This window comes from Mustelus asterias, chromosome 8, assembly GCF_964213995.1.
Source record: "Mustelus asterias chromosome 8, sMusAst1.hap1.1, whole genome shotgun sequence".
NCBI lineage: Eukaryota > Metazoa > Chordata > Chondrichthyes > Carcharhiniformes > Triakidae > Mustelus > Mustelus asterias.
The window spans coordinates 133,553,888-133,581,494 of NC_135808.1; the positions used below are offsets into that span (position 1 = coordinate 133,553,888).

The 27,607-nt window shown below is 44.5% G+C and overlaps 1 protein-coding gene across 1 annotated transcript; it reads left to right on the forward strand.

Annotated features, from left to right (window-relative positions):
- Positions 1–1,618: 1,618 nt before the first annotated feature.
- On the forward strand, positions 1,619–27,592 carry LOC144497787 (di-N-acetylchitobiase-like). Its single transcript, XM_078219224.1, has 7 exons — positions 1,619–1,759; positions 2,634–2,772; positions 10,937–11,145; positions 15,107–15,278; positions 15,363–15,460; positions 16,973–17,134; positions 27,389–27,592. Exons 1-7 carry the CDS (start codon positions 1,619–1,621, stop codon positions 27,590–27,592), a joined length of 1,125 nt encoding a protein of 374 aa, XP_078075350.1.
- Positions 27,593–27,607: the final 15 nt, after the last annotated feature.

Here is a 27,607-nt window from a genome sequence, read left to right on the forward strand (position 1 = left end):
AGTAAGTTTGCAGACGACACAAAGGTTGGTGGATTTGCAGATAGCGATGAGGACCATCAGAGGATACAGCACGATATAAATTGATTGGAGACATGGGCGGGTGAGATGGCAGATGGAGTTTAATCTGGGCAAATGTGAGGTAATGCATTTTGGAAGGTCTAATACAGATAGGAAATATACAGTAAATGGCAGAACCCTTAAGAGTATTGATAGGCAAAGGGATCTGGGTGTACAGGTACACACATCACTGAAAGTGGCAATGCAGGTGGAGAAAGTAGTCAAGAAGGCATACGGCATGCTTGCCTTCATCGGCTGGGGCATTGAGTTTAAAAATTGGCAAGTCATGTTGTGGCTTTATAGAACCTTAGCTAGGCCGCACTTGGAATATAGTGTTCAATTCTGGTCGCCACACTACCAGAAGGATGTGGAGGCTTTGGAGAGGGTACAGAAAAGATTTACCAGGATGTTGGCTGGTATGGAGGGCATGAGCTATGAGGAGAGATTGGAGAAACTTGGTTTGTTCTCACTGGAACGACGGAGGTTGAGGGGAGACCTGATAGAAGTCTACAAGATTATGAGAGGCATGGACAGAGTGGATAGTCAGAAGCTTTTTCCAGGGTGGAAGAGTCAATTACTAGGGGGCACAAGTTTCAGGTGCGAGGAGCAAAGTTTAAAGGAGATGTACAAGGCAGATCTTTTACACAGAGGGTGGTGGGTGCCTGGAACCCGCTGCCGGGGGAGGTAGTGGAAGCGGATATGGGAGTGACTTTTAAGGGGCGTCTTGACAAATACATGAATAGGGTGGGAATAGAGGGATATGGTCCCTGGAAGGGTAGGGGGTTTTAGTTAAGTCGGGCAGCATGGTTGGTGCAGGCTTGGAGGGCCAAAGGGCCTGTTCCTGGGCTGACATTTTATTTGTTCTTTGTTTAAAGGTAATAGTAAAGGGTTGATGATCAGTCAATATTGTAATATAGACCATATAGATAATGGTGAAGCTTTGTATGCCAAACAGTTTACTCAATGACTTTTTCTAGCTAGGCATAGTTAAATTGAGAACATGTGAAGCAAAGGGTATTGGTGGGTCTTCTCCAAATGGCAGGGAGCAAGGAGGACGAAGGTTTCTCCAGAGGTGGAAGAGGTGATGGAGGAGGGTGGGGAATCAGGGACTCAGGGATGAGTGTTGACCAAGGCAGAGAGGATCACGGATGAATATTGGTCCAGAGATGGAAGAAGTGGGACAGAGGGCAGGAAATCAAAAGTTCTGGGATGAATATTGGGAAAGACAGGGAGGGAGGGGGTGGGAAGAGAGGAACGGGGAAGAATATTAACAAAGGCCTGGGACAAGGAGAGAGTCGCTGAACAAGGAAAGTTGGCCAAGATTGGGAGGAAATACTGCAGAGGTTAACAGATAATGTTACCAAAGACAGAGTGTCAGAGAAGAGAACTTCCCTACAAAGTTACATTTAACAGCATGAAGCTTGCGTCAACATTTCCCTATTAGCACACAAAGCAAGATAGAGATAGAGATACCCAGGAGGCAGCATCATCACTCACATGAGGCTCAATATAAAGAAAGGATCTCGCTGTGACTGATAGATCTTCATCTCCGGCGGAGAGGATGCGCTGGAGTTTGGCATTGGCGGTGCTGGCGCTGTGGATCGCCGGAGGTTCCGGGATGCTAAGCCCGTACGGTTGGTGTCCGTGTAAAACATGGGATCTGTGCAAGCGTATCCCCGCGGACCATCAGCACCAAGTGGAGGTGGGTGTCTCAGACCATTCAATTCCCTCATGAAAAGAGTTCATTGATTTGAAGTTGCTTTTTGCAGTGTATTGTGCAGCAACATTTGGAATGGAGCATTGGCATGTGAACTGGTGTCTTTCCTCATCTGGTTCAGCTCCTCTCAGCCACACTGTTGTGGAAGTTCTGAGAGAATGTCCTCTTTAGGGTGTTCTTTCTGCCTCCGGGACTGGCCTGGGTTCGGTTGGGGAAGAGAGTTCACCGGTCAGCCTCCAGCCTGGGCTCCCGGGGAGATACAGGCTGGAGAGGGGTCGTTAACACAAGCCCAGGGTCAGGAACAGGCTGAGGGCATGAGTCAGGCTGGGGGAGAGGTGAAGCTGGTGCAGAGGCACAAGGAGCAGGTCAGAGTGTTGTTAAAATGCAAAGTGAATGGTATGGTATATAATATATGTTAAAGTGTTAATGTTGGTATAGTTACAGTCTGTGTAAAACATGACATCTGTCACATTGAACAATGCAAAGATATTTCAACAAGTGCTGCACCAATACAATGTTTATTTTAAAATGTTTCTCTGATATGCTGAATCTTAAATGATGTGTGATCTCACTCTGACAGACTAATACCATGGTTAAAGTTTACACTTTTCACACAATATTGATTCCCCAAAACACCAGTTAAAAATCCTGGAATCACATGGAATTAAACTGTGATTTGACCTCAGTCATTGTAAAACTGGGATCCTGGTCCTGATTAAACTGAATACAATTTAGCGAATCTTTCAGCAAACATTGATATCAGATGACTTTGTGGAGTTGATGAGGTTATTATTTAGAATAGTAATGGTTTTTTAAATATCCTTCATTACTGTAGCTCACAGCTTTATGTTTCTCCCAGGTCTTTGTCTTTGATAATGGAGGAACGGATTATCAACATTATGATTGGTCAAAGATTACCACAGCTGTCGTCAAGAGCAATGTTCACTCAGGATTTGTGTGTGCTGCTCATGCAAATAAAGTTCGGGTTATCATGAAAGGTAACAATTTTTATCAAAGCCAAAACAGACATTTCTGTTCTCTGTTGCCAGCTGTATTATTGGAGAACCACAGAAAGGATATGAAGTTTCCAGGCTGACATGAGCAGGCTGGGCTGAATGGTCTGTTTATGTGGTATTTATTTTATAATTTTATGATATTCGCATTCTTGATATTAGAGGGTTAAAGTATCTCCGCAGGTCCCAATCTGCCATTATTCAATATTCAATATTATCGATGATAAAGTAATAATCTTCATCGCCACACACCGCTTGCCATCGAAACCTTCCTTCCTATTGCCAGGTCTTTCACACTTTGATGACAATCTTTTCCATTGATCACTCTCCATGCTGCTCCTGTGAAGACTCTTGGGGCATTTTATTGTGTTAAAGGCACTATACAAATGTAAGTTAATGCATTTGTTGATGTTGCTTGCATGTATAATGGGGTCTGTCTCTGTAACCTTGTTACAGAGAAAACTTGGCCTCCAGCTCTAGAATCTGTCCCAAGATAAAACATCCTCTCCACATCCACCTTGTCAAGACCTCTCAGGAACTTATATGCTTCAATCAAGTTGCCTCTTAGTCTTTCAAACTCCACCCTAGCCTGTCCAAACCCTCCTCATAGGGCTCCCCGCCCAATCCAGGTATGAGTTTAGGAAATACAAGCAAAAAAACTGGTAATCTGAAATAAGCGCCGAAAATGCTGGATAAACTCAGCAGGTCCAGCAGCACCTCAGGATATGTCAGGAGATAATGGATAGGTGCAGGAAAAATAGGGTTGTTGTAGTGGGAGACTTCAATTTCCCTGGTATAGACTGGAAATCGCGTAGGGCTGGGAGCCTGAATGGGGAGGCATTTGTAAAATGCGTACAGGAAGGTTCTTTGGAACAATATGTAGATAGCCCAACTAGAGAGGGGGCTATACTGGACCTGGTACTGGGGAATGAGCCCAGTCAGGTCTTCAAAGTTTTGGTAGGGGAACATGTGGCAAATAGTGACCACAATTCTGTTAGCTTTGGGATAGTGATGGAAAAGGATGAGTGGTGTCCCAAGGGTAAGGTGTTGGATTGGGGGAAGGCTAACTTTAGTGGGATTAGGTAGAATTTGGCAGCTGTTGATTGGGAGAGGCTGTTTGAGGGTAAATCCACATCTGGCATGTGGGAGTCTTTCAAGGAACAGTTGTTAGGGCTGTAGGATAGGCATGTGCCTGTAAAAAAGGATAGGAAGGGGAGGATTCGAGAACCGTGGATAACCAGGGAAATTGAGCGATTGGTCATAAAGAAAAGAGTGGCGTACGTTAGGTCCGGGCAGCTAAAAACGGAGGGAGCTCTTGAGGAATACAAAGAAAGTAGGAAAGAACTCAAACGAGGAATTAGAAGGGCAAAAAGGGGTCACGAAATGTCCTTGGCAGACAGGATTAAGGAGAATCCCAAGGCATTTTATTCATACGTTAGAAGCAAAAGGGTTGTCAGGGAAAAAATCGGACCTCTCAGGGACAAAAGTGGGGAATTATGCTTAGAGCCCAAAAAAGTAGGGGAGATCCTAAATGAATACTTTGCATCGGTATTCACAAAGGAGAGGGATGTGTTGACTGGGAGTGTCTCGGAGGGGAGTGTTGACCCGTTAGAGAAAATCTCCATTACAAGGGAGGAGGTGTTAGGTTTTTTAGGGAATATAAAGACTGACAAATCCCCAGGGCCTGATGGAATCTATCCCAGGCTGCTCAGGGAGACGAGAGATGAAATCGCTGGGCCTCTGACACAAATCTTTGTCTCGTCACTGGACACAAGTGAGGTCCCAGAGGATTGGAGGATAGCTAATGTGGTCCCGTTATTTAAGAAGGATAGGAAGGATAACCCGGGAAATTATAGGCCGGTGAGCTTGACGTCCGTGGTCGGGAAGTTGTTGGAGAGGATTCTTAGAGATAGGATGTATGCGCATTTAGAAAGGAATAAACTCATTAACGATAGTCAGCATGGTTTTGTGAGAGGGAGGTCATGCCTCACTAACCTGGTGGAGTTTTTTGAAGAAGTGACTAGAATGGTTGACGAGGGAAGGGCCGTGAATGTCGTCTATATGGACTTTAGTAAGGCGTTTGACAAAGTCCCTCATGGTAGGTTGGTGCAAAAGGTTGGATCTTATGGGATAAAGGGGGAGGTGGCTAGATGGGTGGAGAACTGACTTGGTCACAGAAGACAGAGGGTGGTAGTGGAAGGGTCTTTTTCCGGCTGGATGCCTGTGACTAGTGGTGTTCCGCAGGGCTCTGTATTGCGACCTCTGCTGTTTGTGATTTATATAAACGATCTGGAAGAAGGTGTAACTGGGGTGATCAGTAAGTTTGCGGACGACACGAAAATGGCAGGACTTGCAGATAGTGAGGAGCATTGTCAGAGGCTACAGAAGGATATAGATAGGCTGGAAATTTGGGCAAAGAAATGGCAGATGGAGCTCAATCCAGATGAATGCGAAGTGATGCATTTTGGTAGAACTAACGTGGGGGGAGCTATACGATAAATAGCAGAACCATAAAGGGTGTAGATACGCAGAGGGACCTGGGTGTGCAAGTCCACAGATCCTTGAAGGTGACGTCACAGGTGGAGAAAGTAGTGAAGAAGGCATATGGCATGCTTGCCTTTATAGGAGGGGGCATAGAGTATAAAAGTTGGGGTCTGATGTTGCAGTTGTATAGAACGTTGGTTTGGCCACATTCGGAATACTGCGCCCAGTTCTGGTCGCCACACTACCAGAAGGACGTGGAGGCTTTAGAGAGAGTGCAGAGGAGGTTTACCAGGATGTTGCCTGGTATGGAAGGGCTTAGTTATGAGGAGAGATTGGTAAACTGGGGTTGTTCTCACTGGAAAGACGAAGGATGAGGGGTGACCTAATAGAGGTGTATAAAATTATGAAAGGCATAGATAGGGTGAACGGTGGGAAGCTTTTTCCCAGGTCAGTGGTGACGTTCACGAGGGGTCATAGGTTCAAGGTGAGGGGGGGGGAGAGGTTTAACATGGATATCAGAAGGACGTATTTTACACAGAGGGTGGTGGGGGCCTGGAATGCGCTGCTGGGTAAGGTGGTGGAGGCGGACACACTGGGAACGTTTAAGACTTATCTAGATAGCCACATGAACGGAGTGGGAATGGAGGGATACAAAAGAATGGTCTAGTTTGGACCAGGGAGCGGCGCGGGCTTGGAGGGCCGAAGGGCCTGTTCTTGTGCTGTATTGTTCTTTGTTCTTTGTTCACCTGTGCAGAGAAACAGAGTTAATGTTTGAGATCTAAATTATCCTCCTTCAGAATGTAAATCTTCTCCGAACTGCTTTCAACATATTTACATCCTTTCTTAAACAAAGAGAACAATAGTGTACAGAGGACTCCGGGTGTAGTCTCGCCAACAATTGAATAACTGAAGCATAAGCTCCCCACTTTTGTAATTCAATTTCCCTTGCAATAAGCGATAACATTCTATTAGCTTTTCTAATTAATGGCGGTACATGCATACTATTATCCTTTTGCAATTAAGGCACTGGGATCCTTAGATCCCACTGCATCTCAGAGCTTTGTAATTTCTCACCATTGCAGATAATACGCTTTGATAAATTTCCTGTCAAATGGACAATTGTACTCCATTTGCCAGATCATCATCCACTCAATTAAACTATCTGAGTCCCTTTGTAGCATCCTTATATCCTCTTCATATTTTACTATCTTACCTATCGTATTGTCATGAACAAATTTAATTTCCATATCTCCGAGACCTTCATCCACATCATTAAATGGTTGAGGCCCCAGTACTGATCCTTATGGCTCACCACTCCTTATACCTTGCAGACCAGAAAAATAAACATTTATGCTAACCCTCTGTTTCCTGTTAGCTTGCCAATCTTCTATCCATGCCAATATGTTACCCCCTACACCATGAGCTTTTATATTTTGCAGCAAACTTTGATGTGGCTCCTTATCAAATGCTTTCGGGAAATCTAAGTACATTACATCCAACAGGTTCACCTTTATCTACAGTGTGTGGTACATCATTAAATAATTCCAGTAAATTGGTTAAACATGATTTCCCTTTCCCCTTTGACTCTGCCTAATTACCCTGAATTTTACCAAGTGTCCTGTTATAATATCTTTACTAATAGCTTCTAACATTTTCCCTAAGACAGATGTTAAGGTAACTGGATATAAATTCCTGCATTCTGTTTCTGTCCCTTGGGACCATGGTGTGCAGGAAATAGCTATCACATCTGTCTCGTAAACAATAGTGATTAATCATCAAAAATAATTACTACAACTGACATGCTTAGTGACATCCTGAGGATGTGACAGGCACTATGTAAATGCAATTTTTACCCAAATCTTCCTCTTCCTATTGGATGTTGGCTGTTCTCTTCTCTCAGCTGTCCTGGGGTATCAGGTGTGTTGATAGGGTTTTCTTTTGAGGCTGTGTATTGCTAAACGTGCCAGGGCGGCACGGTAGCACAGTGGTTAGCACTGCTGCTTCACAGCTCCAGGGTCCCAGGTTCGATTCCCGGCTCGGGTCACTGTCTGTGTGGAGTTTGCACATTCTCCTCGTGTCTGCGTGGGTTTCCTCCGGGTGCTCCGGTTTCCTCCCACAGTCCAAAGATGTGCGGGTTAGGTTGATTGGCCAGGTTAAAAATTGACCCTTAGAGTCCTGGGATGCGTAGGTTAGAGGGATTAGTGGGTAAATATGTGGGGGTAGGGCCTGGGTGGGATTGTGGTCGGTGCAGACTCGATGGGCCGAATGGCCTCCTTCTGCACTGTAGGGTTTCTATGATTTCTATGATTCTAAACTGAAGCCAAATACAGACACTCATGAAACTCTGTGCACTGATTTTAAGATGTGACTTTATTAACCAAATGATCGAATGGGGGAATGATATAAAGTAGCCCAGCACTCCAGGTAGAGGATGTGGGCAGCCCAATATCACTCTGAAAAACAATGCCTCCACGAGGGCAATTATACATTTCCCAAATCATATTTCCCACCTTTCTGGTGGGCATAATCCAGTAAAAATTAACACAAAACAGTCAATACTAATCTCTGTCACCAACACTGTTACTTAACAGTGAGTTTGAGTGTCTTGGGTTTACAGGAAGATAGATATAGACAAGATGGTCAAATGGGTGGAAAAGTGGCAGATGGAATCTAACCCTGAAAAGTGTGAGGTGATACACTTTCGAAGGAGTAATTTGACAAGGAAGTATATTATGAAAAGTCTGACACCGGCAAGTTCCGAAGAACAAAGAGACCTTGGCACATTTGTCCATAGATCTCTGAAGGCGGAAAGGCAAGTTGATAAGGTGGTAAAAAAGACAGATAGCACACTCACCTTTGTCAATCGGGATATAGATCACAAAAGCAGAGAGGTCGTGTTGGAGTTGCATCGAACTTTGTGAGGCCACAGATGGAAAGTAAAGTAAAGCCAAGTAAAGTTTATTTATTAGTCACAAGTAGGCTTATGTTCACATTGCAATGAAGTCTCTGTGAAAATCCCCTAGTACTGGTTGCCACATTACGGTACGGCACGGTAGCACAGTGGTTAGCACTGCTGCTTCACAGCTCCAGGGACCTGGGTTCGATTCCCGGCTTGGGTCACTGTCTGTGTGGAGTTTGCACATTCTCCTCGTATCTGCGTGGGTTTGCTCCGGGTGCTCCAGTTTCCTCCCACAGTCCAAAAATTTGCGGGTTAGGTTGATTGGCCGTGCTAAAATTGCCCCTTAGTGTCTTGAGATGGGTGGATTAGCGGGTAAATATGTAGGGATATGGGGGTAGGGCCTGGGTGGGATTGTGGTCGGTGCAGACTCGATGGGCCGAATTGCCTCTTTCTACACTGTAGGGTTTCTATGATTATAGGAAGGATGTGATCGCACTGGAAGGGGTGCAGAAGAAATTTATCAGGATGTTGCCTGGGTTGGAACATTTAAGTTAGAAAGAGAGGTTGGATAGTCTTGAGTTGTTTTCTCTGGAGTAGAGGAGACTGAGGGGCAACCTGATCAAGATGTTCAAGATTATGAGGGACGTGGATAGGGAGCAGCCGTTCCCCTTGGTTGAAGCGTGTTATAAGGGGACACAAAAGTGAGGGGTGGGATGTTTAAGGGGGATTTGAGGTAAACCTTTTTTACCCAAAGGTTGATGATGGTCTGGAACACACTGCTGGGAGGGTGGTGGAGGCGGGATGCTTACATCCTTTAAAAACTACCTGGATGTGCACTTGGCACGCCATAACATTCAAGGCTATGGGCCAAGTGCTGGCAAGTGGGATCAGGTGGGCAGGTCAGGGACTTTCATGGGTCATTACAGACTTGATGGGCCAAAGGGCCTCTTCTGCACTGTAGTATTCTGTGATTCTGAACTCCAGCCAATAACAATTTACATCCTGATCTCATGGGATCTTCAGATGTTCCCTACCTCAGTTGCCAGGCGATACAGGATGCTGGACAGTGAAATGGGAGAATGATTGCCACAGACTCAAACAGACTCATCCAACCCTTGGCTGCATTTCTGCCATCGCTCTGCACTAATTTTTTTAGCGCAGCGGGCCAGGAGAATTGCGCACGGCCGATTCGCGGGGTTCCTGCAAACATTCAAACCGCGCTTGCGTCTCCCAGGCCCAGATTTCCGGCAGCGTCTGTGCCGCACCGGAAATCGGCTGGAAGGCTCTCAAGGGGGGCCCCTTGACATAGCCGATTGGGCATGGGGAAGTGCCAATGGGGCAGGACATATTGGGGGCATATTGGGGGCCAAGACATCAGTGGGGATGGGCGGTCCCACTGCCACTCTGCTATTGGGCTCATTGGGGGCTGCAGGGAGGCCAACAATCATGGCAGGATTGGGAGGGATATATGGTCTACTGGGGGGGGTGTCTGCTGGGTGGTGTCTGCACTGAAGGGGAGGTGGGGGGATTGGCATTGCAGGGGACTGGAGGTGGTGGTCGGGGGTGGGGGGGGGGGGGGGGGGGGAGGGGGCGGGGGGGGGAAGGTCGAGGCTGGCCCGGGAATGGTCAGAGGGCTGCGATCAGACAGTGGAGCAGTTGGGGTGGTAGCACTGCGGGGCTCTCGGGCTGGCCAGCGGCCAAGCTGGTCAGCCAACTGGGAGGCTGACAGTTCAGGGACAGTGTGCATGTGCAGAGACCTGCTGGTTTCAGCCTCCTGGGCAGGAATAGGCCCCGCCCCCTGAAATCTAATGATATTCACGCTGGTGGGTTCTGCATTGCACAGTGTCTGGGACAACTCCCACTGAAAAAAACCAACGTGAATTACCCCAATTTTCCCACAAATTCAACACTTAGAATTTTTTTGGGAGAATTCTGGCCCTTATGTCTGTCTTGCACCTGTGTTATCAATTTTAAGCTGTATACTTCTATTCACCAAACTGGCATTGGTAGCCAGTTTGTTCCCTACGGCTGCTGATAAAGTGGCCGCATTCAACAGAACCATTGTCCCATGGAATGCAGGCCCTATCTACAACCTTATGCCATCAAGCCCTGCTGTACCCTGCCATTGGCTGTAGTTTTACAATATCATAGAATCCCTACAGTACAGAAGGAGGTCAGTCAGCCCATCTAATCTGCACCGACCACAATCCCACCCAGGCCGTATTCTCACAACCCTCATTTAACCTGCTAAACTCCTGACACTAGGGGCAATTTAGCATGGCCAATAAACCTAACGCGCACATCTTTGGGCTGTGGGAGGAAACCAGAGCATCCAGAGGAAACCCATGCAGACACGGGGAGAAAGTGCAAACTCCACACAGACAGTAACCCAAGGCTGGAATCGAACGCGGGTCCCTGGCACTGTGAGGCAGCAGTACTAACCACTGCCCCACTGTGCCGCAATGTATTCTCAATGCAAACTGCATCCATTTCATAAATTCAAAATACATGTTTTTAAATAAGAAATACTTGTTATTCAGTTAGAGCTGTCTTTTATAATGACAGCTCCTATCAGCACTCTCTGTAGTCTAAGATCAATGACTCTTCAGTCAGTATTGGGTTAATGTTCTCAAACCATGATTGTGTTTTCTATTCGCCTAATTTAGCCACCAACACCCCCCCCACCCCCCCCCCCCCCCCCCCCCCACACATTAATGTGCAACTGAGGCAGAAGATGTAAGCTGTTGTTTCTTCATTCTTTACCAGGAAAACTAGCATTTCACTATTTGACAAATGGTGATCGTAGAACAGAATGGATCATTCATATGGAGCACATTATCAGCTCAATGCACTTGGATGGCATCTATCTGGAAGAGTGGAACAGGACTGAGATTAGAACTGTGGAATATGAGGCAATATCTAAGTTTGTTGATGAAACTGCACAATTTTTCCACCGTAGAATACCTGGATCACTGGTAAAAACCTTTTAATATTGAAAAATCGGAACAAGAATGTAGCGTTTACTGCAATTAATTGTAAACAAGTATGGATATATTTCTGGATAAGTACATTGAAATGGTGATTTCTAACTACTGTTCGTGTATCATCTGGGGAATGTGTTGACACTGTGGTAATATCACAAGACTAATCACAGATTTATGAAAGGGAAATCATGCTTAATAAATCTACTGGAATTCTTTGAGAATGTATAGAGTTGATCAGGGAAAACCAGTGGATGTAGTCTATTCAAATTTGCAGAAGGCTTTTGACAAGGTCTCACAAAGCTGATTATTATGTCGAGTGAAAGCCCATGAAATTACAGGTAGTGCCCTGAGATGGCCAGAAAGTTAGTTTGCAGACAGGAAGCAAAGGGTTTGAATAAAATGTCTTTTTCCAAATGGTAGACAGTGCCAAGTAGGGTACTGTAGTGATCTGTGCTAGGATCCCAACTGTTCACATTATGTGTTAGTAATTTGGACAAGAGATCCCTGAAGGTGGCACAGCAGGTGAATAGTGTAGTTAAGAAGGCATATGAGAAACTTGCTTTTATCAGCCGTGTCATAGAGTATAAGAGCAAGGAGGTTATATTTGGAGCTATACAGAAGGTTGGTTGGGTCGTAGCTGGAATGCTGTGTGCAGTTCTGGTCACCTCACTGTTGGAAGAATGTGATTGCACCCGACAGGGTACAGAGGAGAATCACCAGGATGTTGCCTAGGACGGAGCATTTGAGCCAAAAGTAGAGACTAGATAGGCTTGGATTGTTTTCTTTAGAGCAGGGAAGGCTGAGGGGGACATGATTGAGGTGTATAAGATTAAGAGGGGTTTGGACAGGGTGAATAGGAAGTAGCTGTTCCCCTTGGTTGAGGGGTCATTCACAAGGGGAGATAGTTTTAGGGTAAGAGGCAGAAGATTCAGAGGGAATTTGAGAGAAAAAGAACAATCAGAGGGAGATGGGAATCTGGAATACACTGCCTGGGAAGGTAGTGGAGGCCAGAAACCTTATAACCTTTAAAAACTATTTGGATGAGCACTTGCAACTTCATAACATTCAAAGATATGAGACAAGTGCTGCAAAGTGGGATTAGTAGGACTTTAGTGGTAGTTATTTTCGGTGCAGACTCAATGAGTTGAAGGATCTTTTCTGTGCTGTATGACCCTATTACGATGACCCTATAATTGAATGTATTACCCCCAGATTTGCAGATGATATAAAGTTAGGTGGGAGGGTGAGCTGTGAGCAGTATGCAGAGATGATTCAGCGTGATTTGGACAGGCTGAATGTGTGGGCATATGCATGGCAGATGCAGTATAATATGTGTGAGGTTATCCACTTCAGTAGCAAAAATAGGAAGGCAGGCAGATGAATATTAGAGTGGGTGTAACTTGAGGAAGGTGGATATTCAGCGAGACCTTGGTGTCCTTGTGCATTAGTGGCTTGAAGTAAACACGCAGGTGCAGCAGGCAGTAAAGAAGGCAAATGGTATGTTGACCTTCATAGCGAGAGAATTTGAGTATAGGAATAGGGATGTTTTGCTGCAATTGTAAGAGGCATTGATGAGGTTTTTCTTGGAATATTTTATGCAGTTTTGGTTTTCTTCTCTGAAGGTAAGGGATATAGAGGGAGTGCAGCAAATGTTTAGCAGGCTGATTCCTGGGAGGCAGGACTGTGAAGAGAGTCTGAGTCGGTTAGGATTATATACATTGGAGTTTAGAGGAGTGTGAGGGGATCTCATGGAAACTTACAAAATTCTATCAAGATTAGATAGGATAGATTCAGAAAGAATGTTCCCAATGATGGAAGTGTCCTGAACTAGGGTCATAATTTGAGGATAAGGGATAAACCTTTTAGGATTAAGGTGAGGAGAAATTTATTCCCTTAGAGTGTGGAATTCACGACCACAGAAAGCAGTTAGGGCCAAAATTTTGAGTGATTTTGTAAGGACCAAATAAGAAACTCCAAGGTATTTTATGAAGTCAGCATGGACCCTTAAATTTACATTTGATTTTGGCATTAGGGTGAGCAGAATATGTTTCACTCCAGGTATGATTCAAGAGATGCACTTGGAAGCATTTAAGAATACAATTAGAACATAACAAAAATAATTAGCATAACTTTTACCAATTAAAATACTTAAACATGAAAGTATAATTCCAAGCTAACACTATTGTTCCAAGGTAGGAAAATCTCCAAATAGACATAAATCCCTTCTTTAGAACCAGTTAGCACAGAAACCAAAGGTGTACATGTGAGCACCAGATTCCTGGCCTTGTAACACCTCTGGATTAGATACTTGCCTTCTAATTCTCATGCATGAACAACCAGAGAAATCTGCACCTCCAGAAAGCAGAATCTCAGAGAAAGAGACTTATTTCTTGGCAGATTCAAGTTTCCAGTTCAAAGACAGCAAGAGATACAGAGAAAGCAACCTCTTTCTCTAAAGATCCCTAGAAGCAGACTGCCTTGAGTTCCCTGTAAAAGCCTAACCCACCCAGTCATATGACCCTACATGTCAATCAAACTAATCATGTTCTACTCTGCAATATCCCAGGGAAAACACAAAACAACAGAATCTTGCATTAGTTCAGATTAGAACAAACATTGTAGCAATTAAGATCAATTATGCTGCTGCAGTAACAATACAGTTCTGCTGTATCCAAACAAAATGGCGCTGAGTGCATGGAACAGATCCTGCACAAGAAACTTGACTAAAATGTATTTCTAAAAGGCACAGTATCGTCACAATTTCAAGAAGGGATTAGATATAGCTCTTAGGGTGAAAGCGATCAATGGATATGGGGGAAGGGCGGCTTTGTGTATTGAATTTGATGATCAACCATGATCATAATGTATGGCAGAAGAGGCTTCAATGGCTGCATGGCCTACTCCTGATTCTATTTTCTATGCATGTCTCTATGTATGTGTTAAAGCAATTAATACCCCTCCAGTGGTTAAAGAGCTATGAGATGATCTGCTGGAATGGGGACCGGTTCATTCACAAAAAGCAGTCTGGTGGGGATTCAGCACTCTGGTATGTCCAGACCACTTTATTCCCCAAATGTGTACCGTTCTATATAGGCCTGAATACTGTCAAACTTCAAACCTGTTAAATTCACAACTCCAGTTAACCATGCACCGGTACTATGTATAGGTGCTGGACCAGAATCCCCAATTACATTATGTCAGACAAGGCCCCAACAGTTTTCCTATTTTGGCCATAAATATGAGGGAAGGATACTTCTTTCCACAAATAATTCTCTGACAAATTTGGGATCTTATAGAGTCAAACAGATATTATTGAATAACATTTTTAAAATAGCACTTTCACTAATGAAGCAGCTGAACAAAATTTAAAAATGGAAAAAAACAAATTTAATTCACAACTTATGTCTATTTTAGTTCCAAATAAGTAGCATTCCTCTTACAGAGTTAAAAGCCACTTTAAATGCAGTTAGCAACCATAAAAATATAGAATAAGCGCAGGCAGTCTTGAAGCTTTCAGAGAGGCAGAATGAGTTTTAGCACAGCTTGTGGAACTTTGTCTTTAAACTAACCCTAGCCAAAACTGAAAAGCAATTTTTCTGCTGCAAACCTAGCTCCCCCCATTAACCACATTATCACATGATCCTGTCAATCAAATTAATCAAAAATCCCAGGGGAAATCTTCATCTATAAACAGACATCCGTGAGCTTCATCACAAATGAATGCTGCTTGGCTAAAATGAGTATTTATTCTGCTCTCCCAGCAACAGAGCTATATTCCTCCCAAACATGCTGACTGCTTGTAGCACAAAGTTGAATTTGTAAACATTCCCTTCAAACACAAAAAAATATATACCCATGTCAATTGCACGATTATCATTGCAGCCATGATTACCAGTTATATTCAGGATGCGGTTTGAGATTAAATTAATGCTTGTTATGTTCTGGCCCTCAGGTTACAATGAACGTGCCCTGGTCTCCTAATTGCACATATGGCCAATGCTATGATTTTGTATCAATTGCAAAATCCTGTGACTTTTTATTTGTAATGCCCTCTGATTTTGACAGACAAAAATGGGATTACTGTTTTGCAAAAGCAAATGCTCCCTATGATCAAACTTATACAGGTATGTCCAATAAAACATTTGGTTAATAGTTTGCCTTGTCTCCATCAATATTTGCCTAAATCAGTCATATTTTTGTCCATTTAGGTCTTTCTGCTTACATCAAACTGGGTGTTGATTCCAGAAAACTGATAACGGGAATTTCATGGCTTGGTTTGGACTATCCTTGTATGCAACTCTTTGAGGTAAGGACAAATGATTAATTTGCAATGCACAAGAAATGGGAGTGAATTCAATTCATCTGAAATACACCCCCCTGGCATGTTAATTGGTGATGGTGATGTGATGGTAATGTCACTGGGCAAGTTATCCAGGGGCCGAGGCTAATACTCTCGGGACATGGGTCCCTATCCCACCCAGATAACTGCTAGAATTTATATTCAATAACATTTGGAACTGAAAGCTAGTCTCACGCAACTACTAGTGATTGCTCTTAAAGCTATCTGCTTTACTAAAGTCCCTCAGTGAAGGAAATCCGCCATCCTCAATGTGCCTGCAGATCCACTGCAATGTGAATAATTCTTAATTGCTCTCTGAGAGGTTCAGCAAGCCACAGAGTTCAAGGAAGAAATTAGGGATGGGAACAAACGCTGGCCTTGCCAGTGATGCTTGCACCTGTGAAGGAAGAAATTATCCTGTCCAATCAGAACATCCAATTGCATTTTGGAATGTCAGAGATCCTGGGTCCCAGCAACCTTAGGCACTCGTAGTCGACTCTTATTACAACAGCATTAGACACCATGCATCCAATGCGAGGCTTCTAATGACTTGTATACAAGAGAATCCACTCCTCCCCACTGAAATGACTGGAGTGGTTCTGACGTTACAGAAAAACAACTTTGCAGTTACAGTCAATTACAGCAAATCCAGAACAAGCAATTTTTCACATCCTTCATTGACAAACATATTTCCCAATTAAATCCTGGCTTTTCGACCTTTCTCATTCAATGAAAAATTGGCTTCTGCCTATTCTTCATTTGCAAAGCATATCCCCATATCTCGCCTTTGGTATTTGTTATGGAAAAATCTAGTCTTGCTCACCCTCTGGTGAAGGTCAAAAAACAGAATGTTATGGGGCCTATGCAAGTGAAGATTAGGCTGTTCAAGCTGAAATAGCAGACAGACTCCCTTGAAGGTCTGCAACTGGTAACATTCTCACGAGCTGCTACAGAGCTGATACATAGAATCATAGAATCCCTACAGTGCAGAAAGAGGCCATTTGGCCCATCGAATCTGCACCGACCACAATCCCACCCTGGCCCAACCCCCATATCCCTACATATTTACCCACTAATCCCTCTAACCTACGCATCTCAGGACACTAAGGGGCAATTTTAGCATGGCCAATCAACCTAACCCGCACATCTTTGGACTGTGGGAGGAAACCGGAGCACCCGGAGGAAACCCATGCAGACAAGAGGAGAATGTGGAAACACCACACAGACAGTGACCCAAGTCAGGAATCGAACCCAGGTCCCTGGAGCTGTGAAGCAGCAGTGCTAACCACTGTGCTACCGTAACCCTTTATACTTTTAACAAACAATAATCAATCAATCTCAGATGTGTAATTTTCCATTGATCCTTTTCTGTCATAGCCTGTTTCCGTGGAGATCAGTCAGGGGGCTACTTGATTTTTGATATTGACGGAGTAACTACGTTCATGAGTGCTATTTTCTCATTCTTCTTTTCTTTAACAGCCTGGGAGATGTAAATTGCGAGAGTATCATTTTAGAGGATCTCGTTGCAGTTCCTTTGTTGCGACGTGGATTCCGTACAAACAGATCATGGAGCTGCTGCTCAGATCTATTACTGGCAGATATTGGGATGATAATTACAAATCCCCATATTTTGTGTACAAGGTAAGAGTCTCAATCAAAGCACGTTGGAGACATGTGCAGTTTAACATTGTTTGAATGCTTCCCCACCATTGCCATCAGGCTCACCGGCGTATAATTTCCTGGATTGCCCCTGCTTCCTTTCTTCAACAGGGGAACAACATTCGCTATTCTCCAGTCCTCTGGAACCTCACCTCTGGTCAAAGAGGATGTGAAGATATCTGTTAAGGTCCCAGCTATTTCTTCCCTTTCCTCCCGCAGTAACCTGGGATAGATCTCATCCAGCCCCGGGGACTTGTCTACCTTATTGCAATTTCGGATACCCAACATAACTTCACACATAACTTCCCTCCATTGTCCTTGAGTGGGCCTACTCTTTCTCTTGCTACCCTCTTGCTCCTAATATATGAATTAAAAGCCTTGGGATTCTCCATGCCCCTGTTTGCTAAAGACATTTCATTTTTAGCTCTCCTAATTCCATGTTAAAGTCCCTTCCTACTGTCACTTTACTCCTCAAGAGCTTTGTCAGCTTTTAGATGCCTAAACCTATTGCATGCTTCCTTTTTCTCTTTTGACTAAGCTTACAATTTCCCTTGTCATTTATCATTTGCGAATCCTCCCATTTGTATCCTTCATTTTTGTCTGCACTTTGTCATTTTGTCCCGCACTTCAATCAATTGGCTTTTAAAAGCCTCCCACATGTCAGACGTGGATTTGTCCTCAAATAGCCGCTCCCAATCCACATTCCCAGTTCCTGTCTAATTTGGATGTAATTGGTCCACACCCAATTGAGCACTCTCAGCCGAAGGCCACTGTTGTCCTTATCCATGACTCCCGAAATCTTATGGAATTATGGTCGCGAAGCCCAAAATGCTCCCCACTGAAACATCGATCACCTGGCCTGGCTCATTCCCCAGTACCAAGTCTAATATGACCCTCTCCCTGGTTGGATTGTCAAAACACTGTATCAAAAAGCCCTCCTAGACAGATCTAACAGATTGCTCTCCATCTGAGCTCCTTCCTGAAATGGAATCCCAGTCAATTTGGGGGAAGTTAAAGTCAACCACCACAGCGACTCTGCTTTTTTCACACCTTTTCAGTATCTGATTACAGAACAGCTCCTCTGTCTCCCGTGGGCTGTTGGGAGGTCGACAGAACACGCCCAACATTGTGATTTCAATCTTCCTATTCCTGAGCTCCACCCACAATGCCTCACGACAAGATCCCTCCAAATGTGTCCTCCCTCCACAGAGCTGTGATCTGCTCCCTAATCAGCAATGCAACTCCCTCCCCCACCCCTTTTGTTTCCCCTCCATCTAAAACAACGATATCCTGGAATGTTAAGCTGCCAGTCTTGTCCCTCCTTTAACCTTGTCTCTGTAGGTGAAATGACATCATAAATCCATGCAGTAATCCAGGCTCTCAGTTCATCTGTTTTACCTGCTTGCATTGAAGCAAACAGACTGCAAACCCCCGGTCCTGCTGAGCACTCCAGCTTCCCTCTGTCTGCTCTTACTCTGCGACATGTTTATCTCAATCTTAATTTTCTCCCCGGTCTCTACACTTACTGGCCTGTGGTTCTGGTTCCCACCCCCACCCCCGCCGCACTAGCTTAAATCCTCCCGAACAGCACGAGCAAACCTCCCGTCCCTGCAAAATGCTGAGGGGGGAGTAAGGAGAAGATGTGTTTGATGATGGCATCATGCTGGGGTTGGCGAAAATGTTGGAGGGTGATCCTTTGAAGTCGGAGGCTGGTGGAGCGTAAAGTGAACACAAGGGGGGACATATCCTGGTTCTGTGATGGAGGGGAGGGGCGAGAGCAGTGGCGTGGGAGATAGCTCGGACACGGTTGAGAGTCCTGTCAACCATAATTGGTGATTCAGAAATCAACCTTCAGGCTGGAGATGGTTGTAGAGGATTATTTTTCAAACTGGAGGCCTGTGACCAGCAGTGTGCTTCAAGGATCAGTGCTGGGTCCATTGATATTTATCGTTTATATTAATGATTTGGATGAGAATATAGGAGGCATGGTTAGTAACTTTGCAGGTGATACAATGATTGGTGGCATAGTGAAGAAAGTTATCTCCAATTGCAACAGGATCTTGATCAATTGGGCCAGTGGGCTGATGAATGGCAGATGGAGTTTAATTTAGATAAATACATTGTGATGCATTTTGGTAGATTGAATCAGGTTAGGACTTACTCAGTTAATGGTGGGGCGTTGGGGAGAGTTACAGAACAAAGAGATCGAGGGGTACAGGTTCATAGCTCCTTGAAAGTGGAGTCACAGGTGGACAGAGTGGTGAAGAAGGCATTCGGCATGCTTGGTTTCATCGGTCGGAACATTGAATACAGAGTTGGGACGTCTTGTTGAAGTTATACAAGACATTGGTAAGGCCACACTTGGAATACTGTGTACAGTTCTGGTCACCCTATTATAGAAAGGATATTATTAAACTAGAAAGAGTGCAGAAAAGTTTTACTCGGATGCTACCAGGACTTGATGGATGAGTTATAAGGAGAGGCTGGATAGACTGGGACTTTTTTCTCTGGAGCGTAGAAGGCTGAGGGGTCATCTTATAGAGGTCTATAAAATAATGAGGGGCACAGATCAGCTTGATAGTCAATATCTTTTCCCAAAGGTAAGGGAGTCTAAAACTAGAGGGCATCGGTTTAAGGTGAGAGGGAAGAGATACAAAAGTGTCCAGAGGGGCAATTTTTTCATGCAGAGGGTGGTGAGTGTCTGGAACAAGCTGCCAGAGGTGGGTAAAATTTTGTCTTTTAAAAAGCATTTAGACAGTTACATGTGTACGATGGGTATAGAGGGATATGGGCCAAATATGGGCCATTGGGATTAGCTTAGGGGTTTAAAAAAAAAGGGCAGCATGGACAAGTTGGGCCGAAGGGCCTGTTTCCATGCTGTAAACCTCTATGGCTCAATAACTCTGACATTGAGTTCAGTAACTTCAGACTGTGAACTCTCTCCTCCACCTTCACCTCATTTTTATTTCTGTCAATTTCTTTTCATTTCTTCTATTGATTGATTTTTTCATTCCTTTTTATTAATCCCACTTTCCATCATTTGTCACTTACCACTGTCTCTCCTCCCCCCACCCCAACCAACCATGCCCATTTGTTACCTGTTCCTGGTTGTCCTTTGCCACACTAAATACCTGTGTTCCACTGTTTGTGCATTCTGATCCCTCAATGGCCATTATTAGCACAACTTTTAGTCATGGTTGCCACTATTTGCATTCCCTTTGTCTTTTTGTCCATGAGGTTTTTGTCACTCCCTCCCTTGCTTCCACCTATTGCTAGCCCTCTTACCAGCCCTTACTGCTCCACTGCACTCCCATAACAGTATAAATCTCATCCTTTATCCAGTTCTCTGCAGCTCTGATGACGAGCCATCAAGACTTGAAAAGTTAGCTCTGTTCTCTTTCCACAGATGCTGTCAGATCTGTTGAGATTTTCCACCATTTTCTGTTTTGGAATCACAGTACGAATTGAAACCAACCCCGACACATGCAAGTTTGTTTGTCCAGCATGAATCTAACCATAGGCTTTCTCCTTACAGAGAAACATTCAACTGAACCCACTTAAACTATACCTCTAATCTTTACCAGCAGAAATGTAAATCCCTTAAAAATTTTATTTTCCGAATTGTAACTGCAACTTCATATTCCTGCCTACCCCAGATAAACTTTCCCCACTTGCTTTTCAAGAACCATTGCCATAAAAATCACATTTTCAGGAAGGTCGTCCCAAAAGTCTGAGAGATAGATTTTCTCAGTCATCACCAAGCCAGGCAAGAGCTTCCACATTGGCTAAAGGAATCTCTCAGAACCCTCCGCTGAATTATATCACTTATATATTGTGTGAGTCATTGATTGGGGGGCACGACAACTGCAGGCCGGGCTCCCTACACGGCCCCACTTGTGTTGAATTGCTGTACAAAGGCATTGGCGAGGGCGCAAACAATTCAGCCCAATGAGTGGCTGGTTGAAGCTGGGAGAGGAGGCTCTGAGATCTGTGAAGAGGAAATGGTTTTTAATGGTGGTGTGTTGGTTCCATTCCTGCTGCCATTGGGTCTCTGTTGATATGGAGATTGAAGAGGATTGGGGCTAGAACAGATCTCTGGCGATAAGCTGGATTTTTCCTCCAGGCATTTGTCTCATCACCCATGTGCACCGGGAACCATCTTTCTTCGAGTAAGAGTTCGACATCATCTGTAACACGTTGAGGCCGGAGTCTTGAGATTTGGATAATAAAACCAGTCTGCCAGACTGTATCATATGTCACAGTGAGATTGAGAAAGACAGCGCCTGTTTTGACATTCTCCAAAGCCATTTTCAATGAAGGTGGTCAGGGCAAGGACTTGGGTACATCTGCTTCACACTCGCCGAAACCCAACTTGTTTGTCTCTCAAGATTTTCTCCACCTCTGGCTCTGTCTGTGGGGGCTCTTTGGTGATCACATAGTGGGGTCTCACTCATGTGGCGGAGAGGGTGGGGGGAGGTCAAGAATTGAAGGGGGGGTGATACCGGCATTGAAGAGGATGTCTGTTAAGACCCAGAAGTTAGTCTCGACCCTAAACTTTACATTTGAATTAGGCACAGGTTAGCATGAGGTGTTTCACTCCAGGTATGATTCAAGTGACCCACTAGGAAGCTTTTATCAAACAAAGATTACTTGAGAACACTGATAAAATATAACCAAAAAATTGGCTTTTACCAATTACAAGACTTAATATGACATTGTATAACTCCTAACAGCTAGCTATCTCTAGCATGATGCCATATCTTCCCCTCACTCTTGCTGTCAGCATTCCGTAGGGACCATTCTCTCCGGGACACCCTGGTCCACTTCTCCGTCACATCCAACATCTCAGCCCCTGCCCACGGCACCTTCCCATGCAATCATAGAAGGAGCAACACCTGCTCCTTTACGTCTCCCCGATTACCATCTCAGGCTCTAAACACCCCATTCATGTGAAGCAGTGCTTCACATGCACCTCCTTTGATCTGGTCTATTGTATTCACTGCTCCCAATGCGGTCTACTCTAAATCGGAGAGACAAAACATAGACTGGGTGACCGCTTTGCTGAACACCTTTGCTCTATTCGCAAGCAGGATCTAGAGCTTCCTGTCTCTTGCCACTTCAATACACCGCCCTGCACTCCTGTCCACATGTGCATCCTTGGTCTTTCGCAATGTTCCAGCGAACCCCAACGCAAACTGGTGGAACAGCAACTCATCTTCTGATTGGGCACTTTATAGCCTTCTGGAATGAATATTGAGTTCAAAAACTTCAGAGCATGAACTCTCCCCTCCACCCAATTTCCATTTATTCTATTTCATTTTGTTTCTTCTTTTCATCTCTTTCCTCTATTTTTATCATCCTTCCTTCTCTCTTCCATTTTTCCATTTCTCCGTTCCCGCTCTGCTTCTTGCTCCTCCCCATTCCCCCACCCCCTGCCCTTCAGGCCAACTGTCTTATGCATCTATACCTCTGTTTTGCCATTCACACATTCTGATCTCTTAATGGACACTTTTAACACCTCTCTCAGCCGACTTTATTCTCATTTACATTGCCTTTGTCCTTCTACAGCCTGCCGCCACCCTCACCGTCTAAATCTTTTCTCATTTTCTTTGCCCTCAGCTCTGATGGATGGTCATCCAGACTCGAAACATTGGCCCCAATCTCTCTCCATAGATGCTGTCAGACCTGCTGAGATTTTCCAGCATTTTCTGTTTTTGTTTCAGATTCCAACATCTGCAGTATTTTGCTTTTAGCTAGCTATCTCTGCTGTTCCAAGTTAAACACCATCCCACAGACATCACCATTCTTCAGACTTAGCACAAAAAGCAAGTATGCTCATGTGATGCCGGATCTTCAGCTTTTTAACACCTGCTGTGAATTGATCCTTTGCAGGTTGGATCAAACCTCTGAGGCTTCCCAGTCCTTGAACTTTAAGAACAACGATGGGGAGAGAGAGACACAGAGACACTGCCTTCTTTCAGTGTATACTTAAATACAATTAAGAATTGATCATTGTTTAAATAATGCTTTTCAGATGTCCAGAATGTTACATTGATCCAAAAGCATCACTTTTTTTTCCAACTCCTTTGCCTCTTATGGGAGGTTAATAATACATACCAAGAGGTCTGGTATGATGAGAGCATTTCACTAAGATCAACGATCATGAAGAAATTAAAGCTCCATGGTGCAGATGTAGCCTCTTGCAGTAACTGAGAAACAAATCCAAAAACCTGGAATGCTCCATAAGAAAAAAAACTATCCCCAGACACGTCACCTAACCTGTCAATCATCTCTAAATCAAGCACAAAGAACAAAGAAAATTACAGCATAGGAACAGGCCCTTCGGCCCTCCAAGCCTGCACTGACCATGCTGCCCGACTGAACTAAAACCCCCCTACCCTTCCGGGGACCATATCCCTCTATTCCCATCGTATTCATGTATTTGTCACTCTCGTATCTGCTTCCACTACCTCCCCGGCAGCGAGTTCCAGTCACCCACCACCCTCTATGTAAAAAACCTGCCTTGTACATCTCCTTTAAACCTTGCCCCTCGCACCTTAAACCTATGCCCCCTAGTAATTGACTCTCCCACCCTGGGAAAAAGCTTCTGACTATCCACTCTGTCCATGCCTCTCATAATCTTGTAGACTTCTATCAAGTCGTCCCTCAACATCCGGCGTTCCAGTAAGAACAAACCAAGTTTCTCCAACCTCTCCTCATAGCTAATGCCCTCCATACCAGGCAACATCCTGGTAAATCTTTTCTGTACTCTCTCCAAAGCCTCCACATCTTTCTGGTAGTGTGGAGTCCAGAACTGAACACTATATTCCAAGTGCGGTCTAAATAAGGTTCCATAAAGCTGCAACACGACTTACCAATTGTTAAATTCAATGCCCCGGCCGATGAAGGCAAGCATGCCGTGTGCCTCCTTGGCTACCTTCTCCACCTGCGTTGGCACTTTCAGTGACTTGTGTACCTGTTTACCCAGATCCCTCTGTCTATCAATACTCATAAGGGTTCTGCCATTAACTGTATACTTCCTATCTTTATTAGACCTTCCAAAATGCATTACCTCACATTTGTCCAGATTAAACTCCATCTGCCATCTCTCCACCCAAGTCTCCAACCGATCTATATCCTGCTGTATTCTCTGATGATCCTCGTCACTATCCGCAAAACCACCAACATTCGTGACATCCGCAAACTTAACAATCAAACCAGTTACATTTTCCTCCAAATCATGTATATATATATTACAAACATCAAAGGTCCTAATCCCTGAGGAACGCCACTTGTCAAAGCCCTCCATTCAGAAACGCACCCTTCCACTGCTACCCTCTGTCTTCTTTGACCGAGTCAGAAGTCTCACAACACCAGGTTAAAGTCCAACAGGTTTATTTGGTAGTAAATACCATAAGCTTTCGGAGCACTGCTCCTTCGTCAGATGGAGGGGATATCTGCTCTCAAACAGTGCACAGACACAGAAATCAAGTTACAGAATACTAATTAGAATGCGAAACTCTCCAGCCAGCCAGGTCATAAAGGTACAGACAATGTGAGTAGAAGGAGCATTCAACACAGGTTAAAGAGATATGTATTGTCTCCAGACAGAACAGCTAGTGAGATTCTGCAAGATCAGGGGGAAAGCTGTGGGGGTTACTGATAATGTGACATAAATCCAACATCCCGGTTTAGGCCGTCCTCATGTGTGCGGAACTTGGCTATCAGTTTCTGCTCAGCGACTCTGCGCTGTCGTGTGTCGTGAAGGCCGCCTTGGAGAACGCTTACCTGAAGATCCAAGGCTGAATGCCCGTGACTGCTGAAGTGCTCCCCCACAGGAAGAGAGCAGTCTTGCCTGGTGATTGTCGAGCAGTGTTCATTCATCCGTTGTCGTAGCGTCTGCATGGTTTCCCCAATTTACCATGCCTTGGGACATCCTTTCCTTTCTTTGACCGAGCCAGTTCTGTATCCACCTTGCCAGCTCACCTTTGATCCCATGCGACTTCACCTCCGGCACCAGTCTGCCATGAAGGACCTTGTCAAAGGCCTTACTGAAGTCCATGTAGACAACATCCACTGCCCTTCCCTCATCAATCATCTTTGTCACTTCCTCGAAAAACTCGATCAAGTTACTAAGGCACGATCTCCTCTTCACAAAATCATGTTGCCTCTTGCTAATACGTCCACTTATTTCCAAGTGGGAATAAATCCTGTCTCGAAGAATCCTCTCCAATAATTTCCCTGCCACTGACATAAGGTTCACTGACCTGTAATTACCTGCATTATTCTTGCTACCCTTCTAAAACAACAGAACAACATTGGCTATTCTCCAATCCTCTGGGACCTCCCCTGTAGCCAGTGAGGATACAAAGATTTCTCTCAAGGCCTCAGCAATTTCCACCCTTGCCTCTCTCAGTATTCTGGGGTATATCCCATCAGGCCCTGGGGACTTGTCTACCTTAATGTTTCTCAAGAACCCCAATCTCCCCTCCTTTTTGATCTCAACATGACCCCAACTATCTGCACACCCTTTCCCAGATTCATCATCCACCAAGTCCTTCTCTTTGGTGAATACTGACGCAAAGTACTCATTTAATACCTCACCCATTTGCTCTGGCTCCATGCATAGATTCCCTCCCCTGTCCTTGAGTGGGTCAACCCTCTCCCTGGCTACTCTCTTGCTCTTTATATATATATATATATATATAGAAAAAGCCTTGGGATTTTCCTTAATCCTGCTGGCCAATGATTTTTCATGACCCCTTTTAGCCCTCCTTACTCCTTGCTTAAGTTTCTTTCTACTTTCCTTGTATTCCATCCACGCACCTGGCACTAAATGAGTCCCAGTCAATATAGGGGAAGTTAAAGTCTCCCACCACAACAACCCTGTTACTTTTACACCTTGCCAAAATCTGCCTACATGTCTGTTCCTCTATCTCCCACTGGCAGTTGGGCGACCTGTAGTAAAGCCCCAACATTGTGACTACACCCTTCCTATTGCTGAGCTCTGTCCATATTGCCTCACTGTATGAGCCCCCCGCAGTATATCTGTGATATTCCCCTTAACCAGTAATGCTACTCCCCCACCCCTTTTACATCCCCCTCTTTCCCGCCTGAAATATCTGTGTCCTGGAATGTTAAGCTGCCAATCCTGTCCTTCTCTTAACCAAGTCTCTGTAATGGCAACAACATCATAGTTCCTAGTGCTAATTCAAGCTCTACGTTCATCTGCCTTATCTGTTACACCTCACTCAGCAATCCCAAAAGGACCATTAAAACCACAGAACACTGCATTAGTCCAGATTAAATCAACATGGTATCAATTATCCTGCCTCAGTAACAATACAGGACACCGGCTAGAGGCAACATGGTGCCGACAAATTGCCAAGGACTGCAGAAACATCCTGCAGAGAAACATGATTAAAATACATTTCTTAAAGGCACAGTACTGTCTGATACTGCCATTGTGTGTAGTGAGGGGAGCCTGATGGCAGATATTGAGGGGGTGGGGAATCTTGATTCCAGAGACTGAGGTTGTTGGGGCGGGGCTACATTTTCAACTGATTTTGAAAATGGGGTGCCCATCAGTCTCTATAGGCCCCACCCCCTCATTTCCTTTGTAATGGCCAAGTGCGGAAGGATTGCAATTAGGATTGCACTGACCTACCCAGCAGAAACAGTGATTGATGAGACATTGGTGATGCCACCCTATTAGCAAGGGATTGGAGTATAAATGTACTCCAACGATTGTATCGGGTATTTGTGAGGGCAGATTGAGAGCACTGTCCACAGTTTTGGTCTCCCTACATTAGGAAGGATATCGTTGCCTGAGAGAGTGTCCAACAAAGGTTCACTAGATTGGTTCAGGAAAAGGTCATTGAGGGAAAGGAGATAGTGCAGGAAGGTGGAGCTGAGGTGAAAGGTCAACCACAGTCTTGCTGATTGGCAGAGTCAGCTGGGAGGACCAACAGGCCTACTCCGGGTTCTATTTTTTATTTTCTGATGCGCCTTTTTTCAAAGTGAAGCCATGGAAAACTTTGTAACTTTAGAAAGGAAATCTCAGTATTGGTCAGTGAAAACGTATGTCGCTGGGTCAATAATTAGTATCAGTAAGTGTATCTTTCAATACAAGTTGGAATTTATTGTTGTTTAAATAATGCTTTTTGAGATGTCTAGAATGTTATATTACTCCAAACATGTTACCTATCTGTGTAACTCCTTTGATTTTTATGGCAGGTTAACAATATATTCCACGAGGTCTGGTATGACGATCCAGAGAGCATCTCGTTAAGGTCAACGATCGTAAGGAAATTAAATCTCGGTGGTGTAGGTGCCTGGCTTGGAAATAGCCTAAATTACAGTGTTAATCCAATAGCAGCAATGCAAACTGAAGAAATGTGGAATGCTCTAAGCCCTATGAGAAGAAAATGGGGAATTTGAATCATTCGTTTTGCT